This window comes from Prionailurus bengalensis, chromosome D4 (genome assembly GCF_016509475.1).
Source record: "Prionailurus bengalensis isolate Pbe53 chromosome D4, Fcat_Pben_1.1_paternal_pri, whole genome shotgun sequence".
Classification (NCBI taxonomy): Eukaryota; Metazoa; Chordata; class Mammalia; order Carnivora; family Felidae; genus Prionailurus; species Prionailurus bengalensis.
The window spans coordinates 83,090,202-83,111,808 of record NC_057359.1 but is presented as its reverse complement, the minus strand read 5'-3'; the positions used below and the strand labels follow the sequence as shown (position 1 = coordinate 83,111,808).

Here is a 21,607-nt window from a genome sequence, read left to right as displayed (position 1 = left end):
TCTCCAGTGTGCTCATCTATATTTTGTTGAAATATAGCCAGTGTCTTAGAGGTTTTTGAATAGAGGTCTGAGCACCCTTACTCGCCCTATTTATATAGTTCGCTGTTTAGAGTTGCAGGTAATTTTTCTTTCCACTGGCACTGAAACAGAGGTTATAATGAAACCAACAATCTTTATGCATTTATAGAAACTATAAAAATTTTATGGAAATCTTTATATAGAAACTAACAGTGTTTCTTGTACAAGCTCTATAAGCAATGTAGAAACATGGGACACTGGGAAAAATAAAAAGGTACCCTTTCTTTTATGGTTTTATATGGTCTGTGTGATTTTAAAATTTCACTATAGGCAGTTAAGCAAATTATAAAAACATACATCACCTATATACTAAAAAGGAACAAAAATATGTTGCATAACTTAGGCTAATTGTGATGGAAATTGGCATTTGTGAGTTGCGTGTAATTGCTTAAATATGGAGTTTTCATCTGTTCATACTTCAGGTATGCTCTAAAGAAAACATTTTTTAAGCTCACAATTATTCATAGTGTAACCTATGTAAATGGTTTGGAAGATTCTGATTAGAAAGACAACAGAGATAATATTTACTCAAGACTTAAACTACCTGTATGTTGGTGATGGCCTCAGTTCTTTTGGTGAGCTCCTGTTTAAAAACTTTTGTGTTGGGGCGCCTGGGTGGCGCAGTTGGTTGAGCGTCCGACTTCAGCCAGGTCACGATCTCGCGGTCCGCGAGTTCGAGCCCCGCGTCGGGCTCTGGGCTGATGGCTCAGAGCCCGGAGCCTGTTTCCGATTCTGTGTCTCCCTCTCTCTCTGCCCCTCCCCCGTTCATGCTCTGTCTCTCTCTGTCCCAAAGGTAAATAAACGTTGAAAAAAAAAAAAAATTTAAAAACTTTTGTGTTACTTTTTTTTTTCTAAATCTTGATAAGCCAGAGACTAAACATTTCTATTCAAAACTTGTTCATGCCCTGATTCATTGAAAGAATACAGATATAGTAACAGTATAATATATAATAATACAGAAAATTACAGATATAGTCCACAGCTCCTAAATTTTCTGTTACTGTGAAAGGAAGTCTCATACTGACATTATATAATATGACATACGTGTGTAATATTCACACAAGATTTAAAACAAATGACACAATTTGATTTTTCTCATTATTGTTAGGTGGAGAACCACACTGCTGTGCGCCTGGTTTGCATAAATGTGACGTTGATTCCAGAAGGATTCTGCCAGTCTTTCTATAGTGACTTATCTAAGCTGTAGAATCTTCAAATTGGAATTGAGACTTTGGGCCTTGCTTTCACCAAACTCACAAAGAGTAGAATCAGACCTGGGTATATCCCATTTCTCTTGGAAACTTGAGCTTCCTTCCCCCCCACCCCCATTCTTCTCCAAGGTGTGGGTGCTGTCCTACTTCCAATCTGCTCATATAATCTGCTCAGATTTGATCCACTTTAAATGGTGAGGTCAAGTTTGGTCCTGGAAACCATATACATGGGAACAGAATATATTGATTCGTTTGAATCTCAGTCAAAGGGTCAAATAGATCACACTTTAAAATGGCTCTACAGGGGCACCTGGGTGGCTCAGTTGGTTAAGCATCCAACTTCGGCTCAGGTCATGATCTTGCAGTCTGTGAGTTGGAGCCCCGCGTCAGGCTCTGTGCTGACAGCTCAGAGCCTGGAGCCCATTTCAGATTCTGTGTCTTCCTCTTTCTCTGACCCTCCCCTGTTCATGCTCTTCCTCTCTCTGCCTCAAAAATAAATAAATGTTAAAAAAATTTTTTTTTAAATGGCTCTACAACCCAACCTTTAAAAGACTAACTTATAAGTGGCTGCATTTTCTGATTTTTTTTTCCCCCTTGTGCCTTTGATGGCAGAAACTGGGAGACTAGATTTGATTTTATGCATTAATTGAATGAGAGATTGATAAGTGTAGTGTCTGCACACTGTGAGCCAGATACCGTATCAGGTAAAGAAGAGAGAAGTAGTAGATTCCATCTTTCCCCTGAAGGACCTTAGTGTCTAGTAGGCTACCGGGGTAATGGGGTCTAGTAGGGTCTAGACCTTACGGTCTAGTAGGCTACAGGGGTTGTTTTGTTGGACTGTTAGAACAATGGCATGACCAGAAATTGGGGATGTCTCTGAAAACTAGGACCTTTGGGTAGGGATGCCACCATGTAATCACATTCCTCCAATTTCTTGTCCTTTGTGTTATGACGCTGTAGAAGGTAATAAAGTTAATCAGAGTAGTACAGAGAAACCCAAGTGGAAAGTCCTGAAGCTGCCTTTAAAGATCATCTTTTAAGTTTGTTTTAGATGTGTGCTTTTTCCAAGAGTCACTGTTGATTTATGGATTTTTCCACCTCTTGCTCAAAAAGGTCCGTTTCCATATTTCTTAGTAACTTGGCAGTCTGGGACTGTAGATGGAAACATAATTTTCTCATCCACAGATATAAACTCTCAATCTCTTTAGACCCTAGGAGGTGATTGTTTAGCATAATAGCAACAGAGCACCCCGCTGAAGCAGCTTTCTTCAAGTAGTGCGTCAGTATCCACGATTGCCATCCAGTGTAGCCATTTTGATGGACCACATTACAGATTTTGAAAAGATTCATTGATAGATTGCAGATGTATAAATGCAATCCAGATTAAACATCTGCTTCCTTGTATATGTTTAAGAGTGTCCTGTTCTTGATGATTGTCTTGGTTTTAATGTTTTTTCGAGTATAAGTTCACGGATGGGTAAACAATAATCCTAAAAAAAAAAAAAAATCTGTCACGTGTTGCTTTTATTTCTCCCAGTGTTGTTACAAGTCAAATTTATCACCTTGGATGAATGTCAAAATTCATGCTTGTTAAAGTGTGTGCTGAAGAGAAAGCCACCTTGTATATAAGAGCAGCTATCCTGTCATATCTATATCATGAGTTTCCCCCTCTCCCCCATTTCCAGAAAAGGGTGAATTTAAGAATGGGATAGGGTTGGGCTGACTTCTTAATGAAAACTGTATTTCAAAACCTTAAACATGTAGCTGAACTCAATTGAAAAATTGATACATTTTCTGACTTAAGGCTTTTCTTTTAAGTTGAAGATTTCTTCCCAATTTGGTCACTCCCCAGCTGTTACAGTTATATAGAAGGAACTCATTAAAAAGACAAATTCTTTCTGAGCTATTCTTTCTGAAAGCGCGCCAGGCTATGCAGCTACGTTGTACTACTACTTACTTGAATCTAACGCCAGGAAATGGTAATTATGCAATCCTTACTTACACATTCTTATTAGAAGTGTTCTTCTGGTTTTATTCTGGCTCCAAAAAAGCCCCACTAAATTTTAGACATCTGTGAATACTATTGGATGGTCTTGTTTCTGGTGAGTTACTCCATGATTATGACTAAATGGACTGTGGCTGTTTTTGAGAGTTGTAGTCTGAGTCTTAACTTTAGCCTCACGTAACCAGTCTGTTACACATAGGGCAAGTCTGTAGTCATCCAGTCTCATTCATTATCCCTCCTAAGGTGCTCTCCAGTCTCCCTAGTGTGCCATTTCTCTCTGCATTCAACTCTCAACTTCTCTCATGTGGACTCTTCCTAATGGCCTACAACCCAATGTCCTTATAATCACTACCTTCCATAAGATGGCCAAAGATAATTTTCTAAAACCTACGTCAAATCACACCATTTCTCTTTAGTCAAAACTCTTGATGGTTCCCTGGTGCCTTCAAGATTGACACCAAATTTCTTAACTTGGATTTAAGGCCCTTCACAGCCTGACCTTGACTCAGCCTCCAGCCTGCTGTCCTACCACTTTTCACTTTATAAGCAGACATAGAACACCTCACTGTTTTCCAACATGGTTTGCTTTCTCCCACTTCTGTTTTTGTCCAAGCTGTTTTTATGGTTGAAATGCCTTCCTCAAGCTCCCACCAGGTATCCCCCAGGTATACTTCTGTTCAGCATTAATTGCCCTGCTTTATATCACTTCCTCTGTGAAATTTGCCCTGACTGATCAGTTATTCCATCTCAGCACTTGGAGAGCACTTGGAACATTGACTCCTTACACTGTATTATTGTCTGTCAATCTGAATTCTTCAAGTAGAGGAATGACTGTAGTCCATGTTAGAGACTCTTTTCAGCAGATAGGATAAATTACAGGCCCGTGAATAATTGTGAATGTGAAGTATGTAATACACAGACATAATTGCTGAGGAGTCCAGGTTCCAGAAAGGAGGCTACAGGCGCATGGCAGTGGTAATCAAGAGCATGGACTTTGGAGCTAGACTGATTGGGTTTGAATCCCAGCTCTGTCATTTAGTGGGATTTACCTCTTTGGGATGTCATTTCCTTCTCTATGAACTAGAGATAATCAGAGTAAAGACCTCCTAGGACTTTTGTGAGGGTTAAGTGATTTTGAAATGTGTAAGAGTGCTCAGAATGAGAACAGGCATCTAATAACCAATAGTTATGTAGTGCCTCCTCCTTCTAGGGGGCAGATTTAAGGTAGCAGTTACCCCGGTTTGGGTACTTTTGTCAGGTATTAGGGTTATATGTGATGAGCTTTGCCTCTAGAATTTGACAGGTCCTAAGAAGAATTCTAGAAAACCTTTCCTTCATAAGCCTGCGCTATTCCAGAGCAAAATTTAGAGAAGTCGTAAAAGGAAGAGAGAGTACTTTATCAAGTAGAGATGAAGAGATATAATCAGAAACCGTTTGAGTATTTATGTTCTAAAACGTACTGAAAATGTGGAAACTCTTGTAATGGTGATGAAGGGGTTTCAAATAACTAATTATTTTTCATTTATTTCATTTCCATCGTGAAATCTGTTTTGAGACTTTCCATGTTCAAAACCCCAGAAATTTAGTAACGGGGCCCACAGTCCTTGTGAATTAGCCCTTTTTGTTGCATATAGTGATTTGTACTATTGTGTTAGCTTTCATCTTTTAAGTACTTACATGCAGCAGAGTTAAGAGTCTTGTGGCTACCATAATTTCAAACTGTCAACTTTGGTCAGTTTCAGATTTCAAATGTGAACTAGCACGAAGCCCAGACTATTGGACTACTCTGTGGTGTGTGCCTGTGTGTGTGTTTGCAAGTGGGGATTGGTGGGTAGAAATGAAATGGTATTTATGAAAGAATTAAGATTGTCTTTGAAAGAGCATTGAGTTGACCAGAGTCACTTGCTTGTATATCAACCTTGTGAAATGTGTGATATAATACGGTTTCACGTTGCTTTTATTCCTGGAACATTCTTACCCGGCACTTTGTCTAATAAATACTGACTCATCTCTCAAAAGTCAGGTCACATGTCACCACCTCTGAGGAGTCTTCCACATCCCCTTGGTAGAACCTGACAGTACCTTCCTTACTCCTTGACCATACTTTCTGTCAGAAAACCCAGCACACTTTATTGCATGTATCTTCATGCATGTGTCTTCTTCCTCCCCTAGGCAGGAAGTCAGGGAATCTTACTTGCTTCCTATCCATATCTCTAGGACCTGGTACTGTGTATGGGTATATGTATTCCAAATATTTGCTATATAATAATAAATGATTGTTTGAATAATGTTCCCACTGTGATCTTGGGCTCAGAATTTGAATGAGGTAGGACAAACCAAAACCCACATTTATTGAATCCTATCTTACCTAGCAGAGGCTTTTAAGGTTCTTGTATTTGAATGTATTTCAAACAGGATGCCTGTTTAGTAACATCTAATTTTAGAAGTGTAAACTGTAAATTGTTGAGAGTATCATTTTTATCAGAGAACTCTTCCAACCTCCCAGATACTTCTCATCTCTAGAGCTCTAAACCGCTGGTAAATTGAGTGTTTCTAAATTTCTAAAATATATCTGTTATAATAAACAGATTTAATGGCAGCTAAAATCTTTGCATTATTCATGTCTCACTTCTTTCTTTTTTAAAATTATACTTCTTTATTTTGAGAGAGAGTGAGTGAGCGTGACTGGGGGGAGGGGCTTAGAGAGAGGGAGAGTGAGAATCCCAAGTGGGCTCTGAGCTATCAGCAGAGACCCCAACACAGGGTTCGATCTGATGACCTGTGAGATCATGACCTGAGCCAAAATCAAGAGTCGGATGCTTAATTGACTGAGCCCCACCCAGGTGTGCCCCATCTTAACAATAATCCCCCCTACAAATTTTAAGTGCCCCCCCTTTTTGTGTGTACATTTGGCCCAAAGAAAAGTAGAAGGCAAGTATGCCCATGTTATATGAGGTCTGGCTTTGTAAAGGTCACGTTGGGCAAAGGCTTTAGTTTTTCAGCCTATTTTTTTTTTCATCTTTAAAACGGGAAGTATAGTAATTTTGTAGAACTGACAGGAGAAGTGGGCATGATATATACACAACACCTGGATTAGTCTGGTTCGATAAAGATTATCTGATGCAGCATGAGGAGAATGAAGCAAAGAGAAGATTTTCCTGTTTCCATGTAATTGATGATGTCTGGTATTGTATTAAGTCCTAGAATATAGATAAGTTTTTAATGTGGATAAAGAGCCTAGAGTCAAGTGATAAAAACTATTCTAACCTCTCTCCCCAGTTTCCCATCACAAGGCAGATAGAACAGCTGTGTGTTCTTTCACTACCCTCCCGACAAGCCATGGGTTTCTCTCTAAGACTCTGATGACCGTAGCATCTAGGGCACTTTCGAGAGTGAAATGGGCACCATGATAACACAGAAATCATGAGCAGACCAGGATGTCTTGGGCAGGCTGGCACATGAGACTCCCCTACCTAAGAGCCTGTGACCCAACAACATGAATCTTTCACTCCACTGCTGCAATTGGAAAGTGAGGTGGGAGAGAGGCTTTAGCTTCATTTGGCGTGGAGGGCTACCACTGCAAAGGTGTAGGTGTGTGAGTGTTTGTAACTGTGGAGACAGAATCCTAATCAAGTAGGGACCAAGAATGAGACTCTCCTTTGTAGTCAGCAAAGCAGCAAGCTGAGAATTGTGGGAAGAGCTTAAGCTCCAGGGGTAGATGAACTTGGGTTTGAATGTTGGCTTGTCCATTCACTGTCTGCTTGCAGTTAGGCAAGTTATTTCACTCTTCTCTCTGAAACTAATGTTATTCTGCTTTCAAAGTTCAGTTCACACGTAAGAAGTTGATAATCGTTGTAATACATAAGATTACTGGCAGGATCGTTGAGCATCTGTACTTCTAGCACAGGTTGTGCAATGTATTAGCTGCTTTGTCAGTCTCCTTCTGCTGGTCACTTTACCCCCTCCAGAGAGCAGATGACCATTGGTATATGAGGAACATAATGAAGGCTGGATCAGAAGAGACTTACATAGGTCAATTAGATACTTTAAATTATATACATAATTCTTTTTTTTAATGTTTATTTATTTTTGAGAGAGAGAGGAAGAAAGAAAGAAAGAAAGAAAGAAAGAAAGAAAGAAAGAAAGAAAGAAAAGAAAGAAAGAAAGAAAGAATGAATGAATGAATGAATGAATGAATGAATGAATGAATATCCCAAGCAGGCTCCACACTACGAGTGAGAGCCAGATGCGGGGCTTGAACTCTTAAAAGGTGAGGTCATGTCCTGAGCCGAAACCAAGAGTCGGCCACTTAACTGACTGAGCCACCAGGTGCCCCTAAATTATATACATAATTCTTATGTTTATTGGGCACAGATGGTAAGCTTTTGACAGAAATGACTGATACTACATTTATACCAACATTAATCATTTCTTCCATTCCTTTCATTTTCTATATCAAAAATAAATATTGATTCTCTGGTAAATTCCGGTCTCCTTTGGCCCATTTGGTCTCATGGTTTCCTATGAAAGTTAAACAAGAAGACATGTAGGCTGTTAGCACAGTGCTTGGTAGTAACAAGTGCTCAGTTAATGCTATGTTTTTTCTTCTAAATCCCCTTAGTATCACCCAATCATTTTTCAGCACCATCTTTCACTGGAAGTTTCCTCTGTGCTGGGTACTCCACTGGACACTGGCAGTGGGTGTAATCCCTAGCATTCTTAGCTCAGTCTAGTGGGAAAGACATGTAAATAAATGTATTCCATTAATTCTAAGAGGCACACATTTTCACATCTTAACATCTTAACGTCTCTGAAGTTGGGATGCATCTTAGAGTCGATGGTAGATCATTTATGGCCATTTTTTCCCCTAGTGGTACTGAAAGATAATGGTCTTACAATCAGTGGCTTCTTAGATGCAATGATATACAACAGGTTACCGCAGTAAGAAGTCTGCTTTCTTTGTATACGGGAAAATGGACTTTGGGAATCTCAGAAGAAATAACAGATTATCAGGAGCATGTTCTGAAGAGAGAGTTAAGCTGATCCTGTGTTCAAATTTGTTACACATCTTTTGTTCTCTTCAACTACAGTCCCTCTCCATGCTGCTGGGTTATTATTAAGGCTCCTGTGTGAGGCCCCTCTTCCTTCTCAGGGGCCTGGCAGGCACCCTATTGTGTGTCTTTACGGTCCTGAAAGAATGTAGGGTCCTAAGATTATGGTCAGTGTAATCCTAGGAATGATAGCAGTAGGATTGGCGTGGGAGCTCAGGTGAAGAGCTCACTGAGGGTAGCTTCTGAACCCCTCACAATCTGGAAGACTTTGCGGGTGGCAGCAAAGTTAGAAAGCAGCATGCAAATGGATGTAAAGGATTCAAACCCTCTTCGTGACTTCCAGTGCTCTAGAATAACGTCCAGACTCCTTAACATGCCCTGTAAGGCCCCTCATGATTTGGCCTCTGCCACCTTGTCCAACCTCATCTTCTTGCGTTCTCTTTCTCTGCTGCCTCTGCTTCAACATGCTAGGCTGACTTCAGTTCTTTGAACGTGCCCAGGTTCTTGTTCAGTGGCTCCTGCTCATGCTTTTACTTTTTTTTTTTCTTTGCCTTGCCTCTCCCTGTTCCTCTTCCAATCTTTGGTGAACACCTCCTTGTTCCTAACATCCCAGCTGAGAATGCCACTTCCTGAGATGCCTTTCGTGACCCTTCCATCTAATTTCAGGCCCTGTCATTCTGTCGTAGAGCACTCTCTTCTGTCATAGCTCCTGCCACGGTCACCTTCTACCTTTGCGAGGCATCCATCTCTCCAACCAGATCACGAGCTCCGCACAGACGGGGCCTTTAGCACATCGTTTTGAAAAGATTATCTTGCTTAGGGAAAAATAACCCTCTTCATCTTCTAAGATGACTGAAATATTTCTTCTAAAATACATCTTCTAAAAATATTCCTCTTCTAAGATGACTGAAATGCTCTTGATTCCAGGGGCTCCCTTGTGTCTCCTTTCTTGTTTGTTAACATTGGAGAAGCTTTTAAGGAGTTGGAAGCTTCTCTTCACGGATTTATTTCAAAATTCAACAACCATGGCAAATAAGTTGAATCTAAGTCACACAAATGGATCGTTTGTCCCCCAGTGAGTAATAGTGGTGCCTTGAGTTCTTTTCTTGTTTCAGTGGGGTGAAAGAGCTGAATGAGTGGTGGGGTTCCAGGAACCTAGATGATGCATCTGGATTTTCAACACGTTAAGCTTGAGGTACTTAGGGGACATGGGGCAGTAATGTCCAAAAGGCGGGGGGCCTGGGTGGCTCGGTCAGTTGGGCGGCCCACTACAGCTCAGGTCATGATCTCGCAGTCTGTGGGTTTGAGCCCCACATTGGGCTCTGTGCTAACAGCTCAGAGCCTGGAGCCTGCTTCTGATTCTGTGTTTCTGTCTCTCTGCCCCTTCCCTGCTTGCTCTCTCTTTCTCTCTCAAGATAATAAACATTAAAAAAAATTTTTTTTTAATTAAAAAAAAAGAGAAAAAGAAATGTCCAAAAGGCAGTTGGAATAGAGCCTGGTGCTAGATGTAGTCTAGGAAGTGAAGATTTGAATCGGACTCTCTTACAAAGCAATGATAATTGGAATTAAAGTGTAAATAGACTATGAATGGAGGAGAGTGCAGAGTTAGAAGAAAGAAGATAATATCCTGGAAAACACACTTAAGGGGAAGAAGTTGAAAGAAGGGCCAGAAATTAAGTAATGAGAAGGCCCTGGTACATTCTACATCTAATAGCACGTTGGGTCCGTAACATGTTGTTCGCATGAGTGGTGAGTAAAGTGCTAGAAAAGACTTTTCTTTTAATTTTTTTTTCCACGTTTTTATTTATTTTTGGGAGAGAGACAGAGCATGAATGGGGGAGAGGCAGAGAGAGAGGGAGACACAGAATCGGAAACAGGCTCCAGGCTCCGAGCCATCGGCCCAGAGCCTGACGCGGGGCTCGAACTCACGGACCGCGAGATCGTGACCTGGCTGAAGTCGGATGCTTAACCGACTGCGCCACCCAGGCGCCCCAAGACTTTTCTTTTAATACTGCTTTTTGTGATACTGTAAACAAAATAATTCTCAAATTGAAGAGCTGTCCATGATCCGGAGAACATCAGTCTATCTGTTAAGAAAACCCTGAACCTTACCTGTAGTAATAGTGAACTGTTAATTTAAGAAGTTGTTTCTCTGAAGGGTTTGTGCCAAAAAACAGTTGTGAATTTTGAATAGTGAAATATGGTTGGTTTGTAATTCTTTGGTTTTTATTTTTGACAATTTTTTTAAAGTTTATTTTGTTTAGAGAGAGAGCATGAGCAGGGGAGGGCAGAGAGAGAGAGAAGAGAGAGAAAGAGAGAGATTCAGAAGCAGAGCCCGATGTGGGGCTTAAACCCATGAACTATGAGATCATGACCTGAGATGAAACCAAGAGTCGGACACTTAAGTGATTGAGCCACCCAGGTGCCCCTGTTTCTGTTTCTGTATTTTAAATAATTTACTAAAAAGAGAGCATGTTGGAATGCAGTAGATATTGGCCATTTAGCAATATCCATGTGTGAATTGTTGGCTCACCATAGAGCCAATATGATTGGCATGGCCATTTGACCTTTCAGAAATTTCTGGATTGGGGGCTGGCACACTACAGCCACCTGGCCAAGTACTGCCTCGGGGTGGCTCTTATGTGTGTCCTTTGAGCTAAGGTGGTTTTTACTTTTATGAAGAGTTTTTTTTTTTTTAATTTTTAATTTAATTTTTATTTTAGAGAGAGAGTGCAAGGCAGGGAGAGAGGCAGAGGGAAAGAGAGAATCTTGAGCAGACTCCAAGCTCAGCATGGAGCCCGATGTAGGGCTCAATCTCATGACTGAGATCGTGACTGGAGCCTAATTCAAGAGTCAGTCACTCAACCGACTGATCCACCCCAGGTGCTCCTATGAAGAGTTATTTAAAAAAAAAAAAAAAAAAAAAAAAAAAGCCCTAGAAGAATCTTTGATGGAGTCCATAAATGTCCTGCAAAGCCTTCAAATATTTACTATCTGGCCCTTTAGAGAAAAAGTTTGCCAGCTCCTTCTTTACTTGGTAAGTTGTAAGTGAAATGAACCAAAAATTCCTTAGGAAAACCTCAAATTGATGATTGTTGTTCCAGAATGTCTTGCATGTCATAAAGCTTTTCTTTTAAATAGTGACTTAGCTGTTGAATTACGAGAACATATTTTCGTTGGTCAATCAACACTTGACTGATGGATAACTGCCTTGTGTGACTTGATAGTGTGGTCAGAGGGTGGAGGCTTTCAAGATTGTATGGTATCTTCTAGAAATGATCTGAAAAGTGTTTAAATCTATTCAGATACTGTTGTTGTGTTTACAGTTTATCCCAGCCTCAGGTAAACACTGGCATCCACTTGTTAGAGCAAGATATGTAAAGTAAAATAAAACATATATATGTGGAATTATTTTCTTTGTTTACATTTTGCTGGCCCTCTGAAGAGCGGTCTCTAGCTTCAAAAGAAAGAAATCCTTGAGTATTAGATTTTGGAGAATTATTTAAATTGCATACTTTTTTTAATTTCAATACTGTTTCATATCACCTGCCTTCTGTCTGTATAGTGGGATGTCATTGATCTGTTCTGAGTATAAATTTCCTCAGTTCTCGAGTCCTCCTGATACCATTTTATTAGGATCTGCAAGTTGTGGGAAATAAAAGTTGATTTGAAACCGTTCTGTAATTGGAGATGACTGTTCAGTGACGCCCTGTCTAATCAATTGCTAAATAATTCTCTCTCAAAAGCAGATTTGATATTTACATTTTGATCTTCATAGTCTGTTCCCAGTGTTTGTTGATGGCGTCTGACATCTCCCGCCACTGGATAAATAAAGCCTATTATTTCCTTTTCAACGTTTTAAGCGATTACTCTCATACAAGAGCTGAGAAGCAGAAGGTTAGATATATTATCAAACTATGATCCTGCCTATCCAAAGAAGCTGGGAACCTTGATTAATATGCCTTGTTAACTGATGATTTCAGTTCCATACTGGTAGTGCTAGAATAATTTGTATAAACCAAGCAGTACAGATTCCTTATTTTAGCACTAAGACTTACAAAGGCTTCTTTTAGCAGCCTTTAATTTTGTACTTATGTATGTGACATAGCCTGTGGCTGTGATAGCTACTGTGAATCTCCAGTTGTTTGGGGATGAAAGGAGGAGGCAGCTGGAAACTCGGTAGCTACATCTAGCTGTCTACCTAGAGAAGGCCTTGATTTCAAGTTTATCTAAACAAGCTCGACTAATCCCAACTATCTAGGGGGATCCACTGTCAAAACAAGCAGCGTGGCCCTGAGGCAAACACAGCTATACAGAAATGAAGGCTGGGGCTTCCAATACTCCGATGACTGCATACTGGAGGCTTTTTTCCCCCCTGAAAGAGGGTAAGAGAGGTAGAATTTGCATAATGCCTTTTCATTGGAAACTTTTGGAAAGCTGACAGACCTCCAGCTTATAGATCTGCAGCCACAATACAGAGTCTATAGGAGAATCCTTGAATGACCTAACCATATTGAAAGAAAATATAAAAGCGTCCAAGTATAGCCAAGTGAGAGAGGGAAAGAGGCTGATGCATTGTCTAACATCTGCTGTACTTCTCGTTAGTTTTGTTCTTTGCTATTCTGTGTGGACTTTGGAGAAGCCTAAGACAGCCTAACACGAATCCTATAATCTTCCTTCTGAATATTTATGTAGTGTGCCAGCTTCTAAGCTGTCCTTTGCGTTTCCCTACTTCCCCCTCATTTTCATGCTCTCAAATGAGGCCAACATTTCAAAAGCTAAATAAATGTTTGTGAATGTTTATAAAAGATTTGCATAAATTTGTCCTTGTCTGACAGAGATCACTTTTTTCTTATGCCAGTTCTGAAAAAAATTTTTTTAAGGTTTTGGTGCTTGTCTGGACAACAAAGTCCTGCATCCCAGAACAATGATTGCTGATTAAGTGGGTATGCAATTGTGACTGAATAGGCTTTCAAGATACTGGGTAAAAAGGCCTATCATCTGAAGGCCGAATCATAGCATTTAGAAAATGTTATCAGAAGTACACATTTAAATCTATTTTTTTGGTACCGTGTCATTAGGTAAGACAGAGTGCTTACAAGTTTAAAAGTATAACTGCCCACCGGTTTTAAAAATTCTTCTGTATACATTTCAATAATCAGAACGTTTCAGTAACTCAGAACATCACTGGTCTTTCCTACGGTTGGACACATTTAAAAATAATTTTTAGACCTGGAGGCACTCTTTGGAAACTGTAAGTCTACCAGTTGTGTGTGTTTAACACGGTTACTGGGGTGGTGATCAGAGGAAATCGGGCACTCCTTCAAGACATCTGAATGCACAATCATACCTTGAGAAAATATAAACTACACGAAATATGTGTTAGGGCTTAATTATAGGACACACACACACACGCACACACACAGCCCAGACACTTGTGCCGCCGACGTGTTTTGCTGAATTCATTTATCTTTTAAAATTAGAATAGATTTTGTGGGGTGGCAGGGGATGTTGTGGGTAGAGGTGCTAATTCAGTTCAGAGATATTCAAAGATTGGCAGGAGAGAGAGGTAACAGCCAGTTCTGTTAGTCCTTTGGTTGTATTGGTTTAGAGGCTTAAGTTGTCATTAAGGCACAAACTAGAGCCACTTCTCTGACACAGTTTTTATCACATCTGCTAGGCTTGTGTCCCAAGAGGAGACGTGGAGAGCAGTGAATTCAGCATGGGCCCATTATCGACTGCTTTTTCGTGTGTTGTAAAAGGAGTGAGACCTCAGGGAGGCTTGGAGCCTCCTCCCGTGTAATGTCCAAGTCAGATTTGAAGGACTGGTGGCAGGAAAGCTTTGGCCTTTGGGTGTGAATTCTTAGAAATAGAGGCACAATTAAGTTTAAAAAATTCAAGGACTTTGAGCTTGATAATGAAAGATTTTTTTTTTCTAGACTAATGTGAGCAGAAAAGTTGCCCATCTGTGCACATTTTTGTGTGCATTTAAAATATTTAAAAGCTGACAGCTTTTAATATGCTTACAAAATACTATTTCTATCAGTGCTCTTTTTTTTTTTTTTTTTTTAATAGCATCTTCCTGAGGGCCAGTTACTTCTTCAGTGAAATCACGTTTGTACTTTTACTGTTGGGACCCTATTCCTTTGGTAGGTGTTGACTTGTATTCCCTCCTCGCCCATTTTCCCTATTCTTTCTTCCTTTTAGGTATATTGATAACATAAATGTTCAGATGACAGGACTTAAAATGTTTAAGGAAATGAAACAAGGCAAAATATTTTATAGTAATAATGTTAGGGCCAACCAGTGCCACCAAATGCTAACTGTAAGAGATTCTAACCAAATCATTTGTTCATCTTCTAAGTATTTGAAACAAGTGTCAAGAAGTTTATTGGTGTTTAATACTGACCTTAAAAATATAGCTCTCTCATTTTCACCTCTCTGCTATAAGCTTTTACGTTAATAAAATGAAATGTTAGAACAGAGGATTTTACATAACACTGTAATTTGGGAACGACTTTAAGTAATTTTTTTGAAGAAAAAGAGGGATAGAAAGAGAAATTTTGTTAGTTGTTTTTTTTTTTAAATAAGATCCAGTATTTTTACTTTTGGATTTCACTTCCTGAAGCTCTGTACTTAAAAGTAGTTCTAGAAGAGAGGTGGCTCTCCTGCTGTTGTTAGCATTCCACCGATGTACTTAGTATCCATGATAATTTAGATATAAAATTTATATGATACATGTTACAGAATATAATGAATTTCTGTACTCTTTTGTAATTTTATCTTTGAATGACAACAGCGAATGTGTATATTAGATATTGCACAAATTAGCATGATAACATAGGTAGAACTCAAAATTAACATTTATATTTAAAAAAAGAGTAAGGTAGGAGTAAACATTGAAATATACCAAGGAAAGGAAGCAGATTCTGTAGCATTGGAGCAGCACTGTTAGAAATTTGACCTGGCTTTTATGTTTAGGTTGAAAGGCCTTTCTATAAAATCCCTTATGCAAAGATTTTTCTCACTGAATAACATTTTTTTAAAGTTTGGTTGTAAGTATAATATGGATCTTGGATTTAATTTGACATTTACAGAGAAAGAAAAAAATTGTATTTCCTCTTTTCATATTTAGAAATTTCTGATCAACATTCTTGAACTTGGTGCTAATTAGGCCTCTAAAACCTTGTTACCATTCCGCTTTACCCTTCTCAGTCGTACGCATTAAAACCTCTGGTAGCTTTTACTTGGAGTCCCTGGTTTTAACCTGAAATGGTTTAAAATAGAAATTTTGTTAGCTTTTTGCGTGTTTGGATTTTGTGTGTGTTCTGTTTTTAACTTTCAACTTGAGTTTTAAGATCATCAATCAAAGGCTTTTCTTTCAAGTCAGTGCCACTCATCTCAATTGCAGGACTTGGACGGTCAGCATTTCCCTCATGCTATTAAAAACAAAAAATTAAACATTGAAATAGAGTATTTTAGGAATTTAAGCTCCACTGATCTTTTCATCACAGTCTACATTTTGAAATGAACAAATAAATTGGATATAAAAAAACTCAGGAAACGTTCTCCCACTCTGTTTCCCTGTCTGTCCCTCCTTAACTCTTTTTGGACAAAGGTAAATTATCGACCGCTGTATGAGCTTTCAGCAAGCTACAAGAGGGGCTGATTATAGCTCTCCGTGTTTTAAAATATACATTCATTTACTCAAGCTGTCTGCTTCCTTTATTTGAATGTTTGCCTGCACACATTTCCTTTTTCCTTTTGAACTATTGAAAATGTGTCTCATCTCCCAGCATTCTATAACCCCAGTGGACATTATAGTCAGCCTGCACTTTTGTCTTTCAGATGGCATTTATTTGTGGGGTGTGTATGTCTGTGTCTGACTGTCGGTGGTTTTCATCTGCTGAATACAACGAATTTTTGTTTATGGGTTTCAGTGAAGCAATGAAAACAAAGTATGGACATCCAAATTGATGGCCGTTGCAGGATCTCGTACCCCAAATTCAGAGTGAACTGGTTAGCCTCATTATTCATAATCTCAGTTGACTGCATCAAATGTAGTCTTCGAAGTTTTGCTTCCAGATAGAATTCTATGATGAATAATATTATAAATTAAAAACTTTACCTTTTTTTTTTTTTTTACATTTATTTATTTTTGAGAGACAGAGCATGAGCAGGAGAGGGGCAGAGAGAGAGGGGGAGACACAGAACCCGAAGCAGGCTCCAGGCTCCAAGCTGTCAGCACAGAGCCCAGCGCGGGGCTCGAACCCACGAACCGTGAGATCATGACCTGAGCCGAAGTCGGACGCTTAACCGACTGAGCCACCCAGGCGCCCCGTAAACTTTACCAGGTTTTTAAGAGCACATCTCAGTTTCAGCGAAAATTCAATTTACTTTATCCAGATTGGAGCAAGTCCCCTCCATGGGCCTTCTCACCAGATGAGAATTCACACTGGGGGAAACGAATCCAAAGGAGACTGACGTGAATCTCGAGTTCTTTTCTGATTTCCTTTTGCAAGTGAATCCAGTGTTAGGTGTGTTGATTTCGTGTTTGGTTCATACTCTGAGGCTTGGTATCTCCTTGTGGGCAGAGCTTTGTAGCTGTTGTTTCTCTCCTATACTGTGCAATCTGCTGTTTGATATATGCATAACTGAAGGTTTGTGCAACTGTCTGTCCTCCATGCATCTCCCCACCCCCTCTGCTCTGCTTTCCTCCCACATGAAGTATCGTTGATTTCGTTAGGAAGAAAAGCCCTTTTAGAAATCGCCTATTTCATAAATTGTCTGGTGACACAAGGGGTTGAATGCTGCATTCTTGTCTCATTTATTTTGAAAACTTTGCTACTGAACTCACCTTAATCAATGAGCTCGGTGTTGTCTCCAATAAGTTATGTGTTGGATATATTGATTGGGAAGGATTTTAGAAAACCCGTCTGGGGTTTATAATGTCAGCAGTGTTTTGATTATGAAAAGAGTTGGAACCTGGGGACGTGGAACCAGGTGGCGAATGTCCTAAAGCCAGCGGTGACATGGTGGACTGGTTCTCTCCTGGGATCTAGTTCATGCCCTGCACTTTAACTGTGGTGACTGGCTACTATAGATGCACTTTTTTTGCTCATTAAAATGTTAAGAAATCAAACTGTACATAAAAAGATTTGTGAAAATATAAACTTGGGAATTGATCTGGAGAGCTGGCACGATTTTCCCCACCCCCTGCCTTAGCAATGAGGTCATTTACATTTCATCAGCCGTACTACATCTTGAAGATCTGATTTATGTGGCAGTAGTTGAGGTTGTACTGAGGCTGGTTGTCTGAAAGAGCTTGTGTGGGCGAGAGAAAAAGGGGAGAAAACAGGAAGATTACCATTTACAAAGAAAGTTCCCCAGCCAAAGACACAGAGAGGGCAAAAAGGGGTTGCTGACTGCCTAGTGACTTTGGCCAGTAGAGTTAACATTGAAAGACACTCTGCCATAAATATAATGCTCAAAATATATTTATATCAGGGTTTTGAAGTCCCCTCTATTAGGGAGTGGTACTTTTCCTATCCAGGTAATTGTGTTTTTTCCTTTGGAAAAGGATGATACGGTAGTTAGATGTGTATATATAGGGAAAAATCAGTATTAAGAAAACTGGTCTATTTCAGCAGTTTTTATGTATAAGATACATTGCTTGTTTCCCCCTTCCCAAACTAAGACGTAGATTTTTCAGTTCTGATTGAGATAATGTGTGAATATGCCTAACACAGAGTAGATGCTCATTTTTGTTTTCTCCTCTGACAGCACACCACTGTCTTGTTTGACTTAAATTGGAATATCAAGCTCTTGTAATATCACAAACATGAAGAAACATATTGTAATGCACAAACATGTGCCTACATTTGCCTATATTCCCTTCCCTCCTCCCCTTCTCCTGCCCTATTGCTTAATTAGACTTATCACTGCTTTCTTGGGTAAAAGGAAAGCTCTTGGGAGGTGGGTTATACCCAGCCCACATTGGGTATTTTGATATTTGTTCTAATATTATCTGACAGACAAGTTCACGGTTGGTTATTACTCTTGACATTAGAAAGTGGTAAGTAGTTTCTATATTGTAGTGAGTAATAAGTTGGGCATATTAGATTCCTTTGACTCTGCTGTAGAGCACAATGCTTCCTCGGAGCCATGGGGGTCCTTTCTTTCAAAAATCTTGAGGCCTTTTGGCAGCTCCACTCCAGCATAGAGTAGAGAAGCACTTCTGCACCTGTCACTTCTGAGGGGCGAGGATAACTGTCTTTGTAGCTGATGTTGGCAGTGAGTGAGCACCGGGTACTGAGTTTTAAAGGATGCTCAGTACATATACTGAAGTCAGGAGATGCTTTGTGGTATCTGGAACCTGATGGAAAAGGAATTTGCAAGGGTTTCTTTTTTGCATGTAAATCATAAGAGTTTTGTATACGTGGGTTAGAGTATGTTTTAGAATTAAGACCGCAGACGTTGAATGTTTTCTGTGACCGTTTTCCCAATATTTGCCTGATACTGACATTATGCACTAAGAAATGGCTCATTTTTTCTGATTCTCAATTAGCTTTTGCAATTCATTTAAACATGACTGGTTTTAAAACAATATGTATGGACTTCTGAATGCCAAATTATGGTGTCAGTGATGCCTCATAGAACATGCTGAAGTATTCTTATCCACTCTTTTTCATTTTTTAGTTTCCTCTGCCTTCACTCTTTCATGACATGCCTTAACAGTACTGCGATATACACAGTAGCAGTCCAAGATGATATTAAAAAATAGGATATGCTCAATTGAATTATGTAGGCGGAACATGCCTGGCAGAGCAAGTCAGTGTGCTTTCTGCTTCATTGAGTGGGTTATTAGATTGATGTGGTTTATTTCTTGAATGATAGAACTGGTTTTAAAAATAAATGAAGCGAGAAGCATCAATTCAGTTAGCATTGATAATTCATTATTATTGGTTAGAAAAGTGCTACATTTGTAAACTGATCTATAATTTATCACTTGGATTAGGATTTGCAATGGGCAGGTTTGTTTTAATTTGAACCAGCTTCTCAATGGCCGAACAATGTGTTCTTCATTTTGTCTTGAGGTTGGGATTTTAAATAGTTAAAGAGCAAATCAAATGCATGAGAGGAATACTTTTTTAAAATTTATAACGTTGGTCTGTGAACTTATGATAAGCACCAACTGTGGGCTGTCCAAGTCTGCAGTTAAATTAAGTCAAGCTAGAGAAAATTTTATGAAGGAAGTAATAATTAATTACTTGTATATGTGTTTAGCTATGTGTATATATGCCATATATGTGGAAATGTGTCTCTTGGGAAAAGACACACACACACACACACACACACACACACACACACACGCACGCACATGCACACACACACACAGTGTATTGTGTCTTATGTAGTGGTGGTCTTAATGTCAGAAGCCTCTCCTTTATGAATCTTCGCAATGTTGCTCTGCTTTTTATTCCCTTTTTGTACACTTTCCCTAAATATTATGTTTGGTTTTATGTACATGTTTGTAAAAAGGTATCTAATCTGGTAGTTTGCTTTGGATTTTCACAAATTACAAGCAGGTAAGTGTGCCCATCTATAATGACATTTAACTGAAAATAGTGCATACTTAAAATTGCTGGTGTTGTGATTACAAAATAAATCTATGCCAGAGATGGCAGCTTCTTTATAAAGTAAGTAAATGAAGTTTTAAACTCTAAAAAATGTAGTTGACAATGTTCAGGGACAATTACCGTCAAGTTGGCTTTCTCTTCTGCTTGCGATTTGGCCTATTGATGTAGGGAAGCGTTGTCTAATCCCGGCCCCCTCTGTTCCTAGGTAACAGGCAAAAACGGTGCCAGCAACAGCGGCCCTGCCAGGCCAAACCCATGTGGCTCGGTGTTATTCACTCTGATCCATATGGTCAGGCTGGAGATGGTCCCTGGAGGGGTGTTAACACTCAGCAACCCAACCGCCTCCCTCCCTTCAGAGCTTTCCTGCACAGCTCCTGCTGCTCGCCCATGTGTGATTCTTGATTAATTTTTCATTTTTAATGAAGTTTGATCATGTTTATTATTTCTCATGATTGACTGCCTGTACTCCTCCCATGTAATTGATAAAGCCCATATTTCTTCATCTGTCTCCTCTTTCTTTAGGGTAAAGTTGCTAGATTGTGTGCCGTGGTTAATGCTAGATTTATTGGTCCCATTAGATGTATAAATTATCTCTCTTTCTCTCCACAGGAAGTTCTACAGACTTTGACCAAGTTTTGTTTCCCCTTCTATGTGGACAGGTAGTGTCAGATTTTCAAACTTTACTAGAAAAAAAAGTGTCAATAAACCTGCTATGGAAAATAAAAACCACACCATTCTTAACATTCTGTCTGTTTAACCAAGATTTAAAACATCTATGTTTGAAGGAGAGTTGCAATATTCTCCTTTCCTGGGGATTTTATTGACACTATCAAAAAGTTTAAAGCTTAGAGCTTTGCATTGGTCAGTCTGTGAGATGTTTTTCACATGGCATTAAATTTTTGATTTTGGTTATCAGTCTCAAACCATGATTAAGAATGGTTGGTATTTATTCCAATGCTATTTAATTTTACTTAAATATGAATATATTTAACTTAAGCAAGCAATGTTGCATTATTCCATGGCCTTACGAATATTATATAGACTTTGTTTTTCCTTGATTCAACTTAAAATTTAAATGATCACAGGCCTATCTTGTTTAAAGGTGTTCAGCTATTTAAAAGACATGTTGTTAAACAGCATCTTGCGTTTTAGGTGGCTAAGAATGGCATCTGTGGGAAAATAAGCATTTTCTATAGCTTTCTAGACTAAAAACATACAAAACCATCTGAATATTACCTTAGATTTTGCATTCTGGTAAGCTGTTGGAAAGGTATCGATATAAGAACTCCCAAGATAATTAAAATAGTCCGAGGGTTAAGAAAACAAAAAAACATTAATTAATGGTAACAATTTTGGAAGAACTTTTTTTTAACTGTATAAAAACTATACTTGACTAACAATATTAATAAAGTGTCGAAGCAGTCTTCTTAATCTTATTTTCAAGAAATGTCTCCTGTGTGTTTCATTACAGTTTAAGCATTATTTTTGCAACCTACATTATGCCTTAAAAAGCCCACTTTTAGTGACAGGGCTTTTAGAAAATATCATTATAAGTAACAGCTGCCATAATGTGTTCTGAGGAAACTATACAATGGCCCATCCTCAGGAAGGTTCCGTCTTGTA

The 21,607-nt window shown here is 39.1% G+C and overlaps 1 protein-coding gene across 9 annotated transcripts in view; it reads left to right on the top strand.

Moving 5' to 3' along the window:
- DENND1A (DENN domain containing 1A) overlaps positions 1-21,607 on the top strand; it is a 513,010-nt gene that overhangs the window by 135,171 nt on the left and 356,232 nt on the right. For 8 of the 9 annotated variants that reach the window (XM_043566883.1, XM_043566886.1, XM_043566881.1 and 5 more), the window contains exon 4: positions 20,594-20,643. The exons of the other annotated variant lie outside the window; for it this stretch is intronic. In XM_043566883.1, the coding sequence (XP_043422818.1) occupies positions 20,594-20,643 (50 nt within the window). The remainder of the gene's footprint in view (positions 1-20,593; positions 20,644-21,607) is intronic. 9 annotated transcript variants of the gene reach the window in all.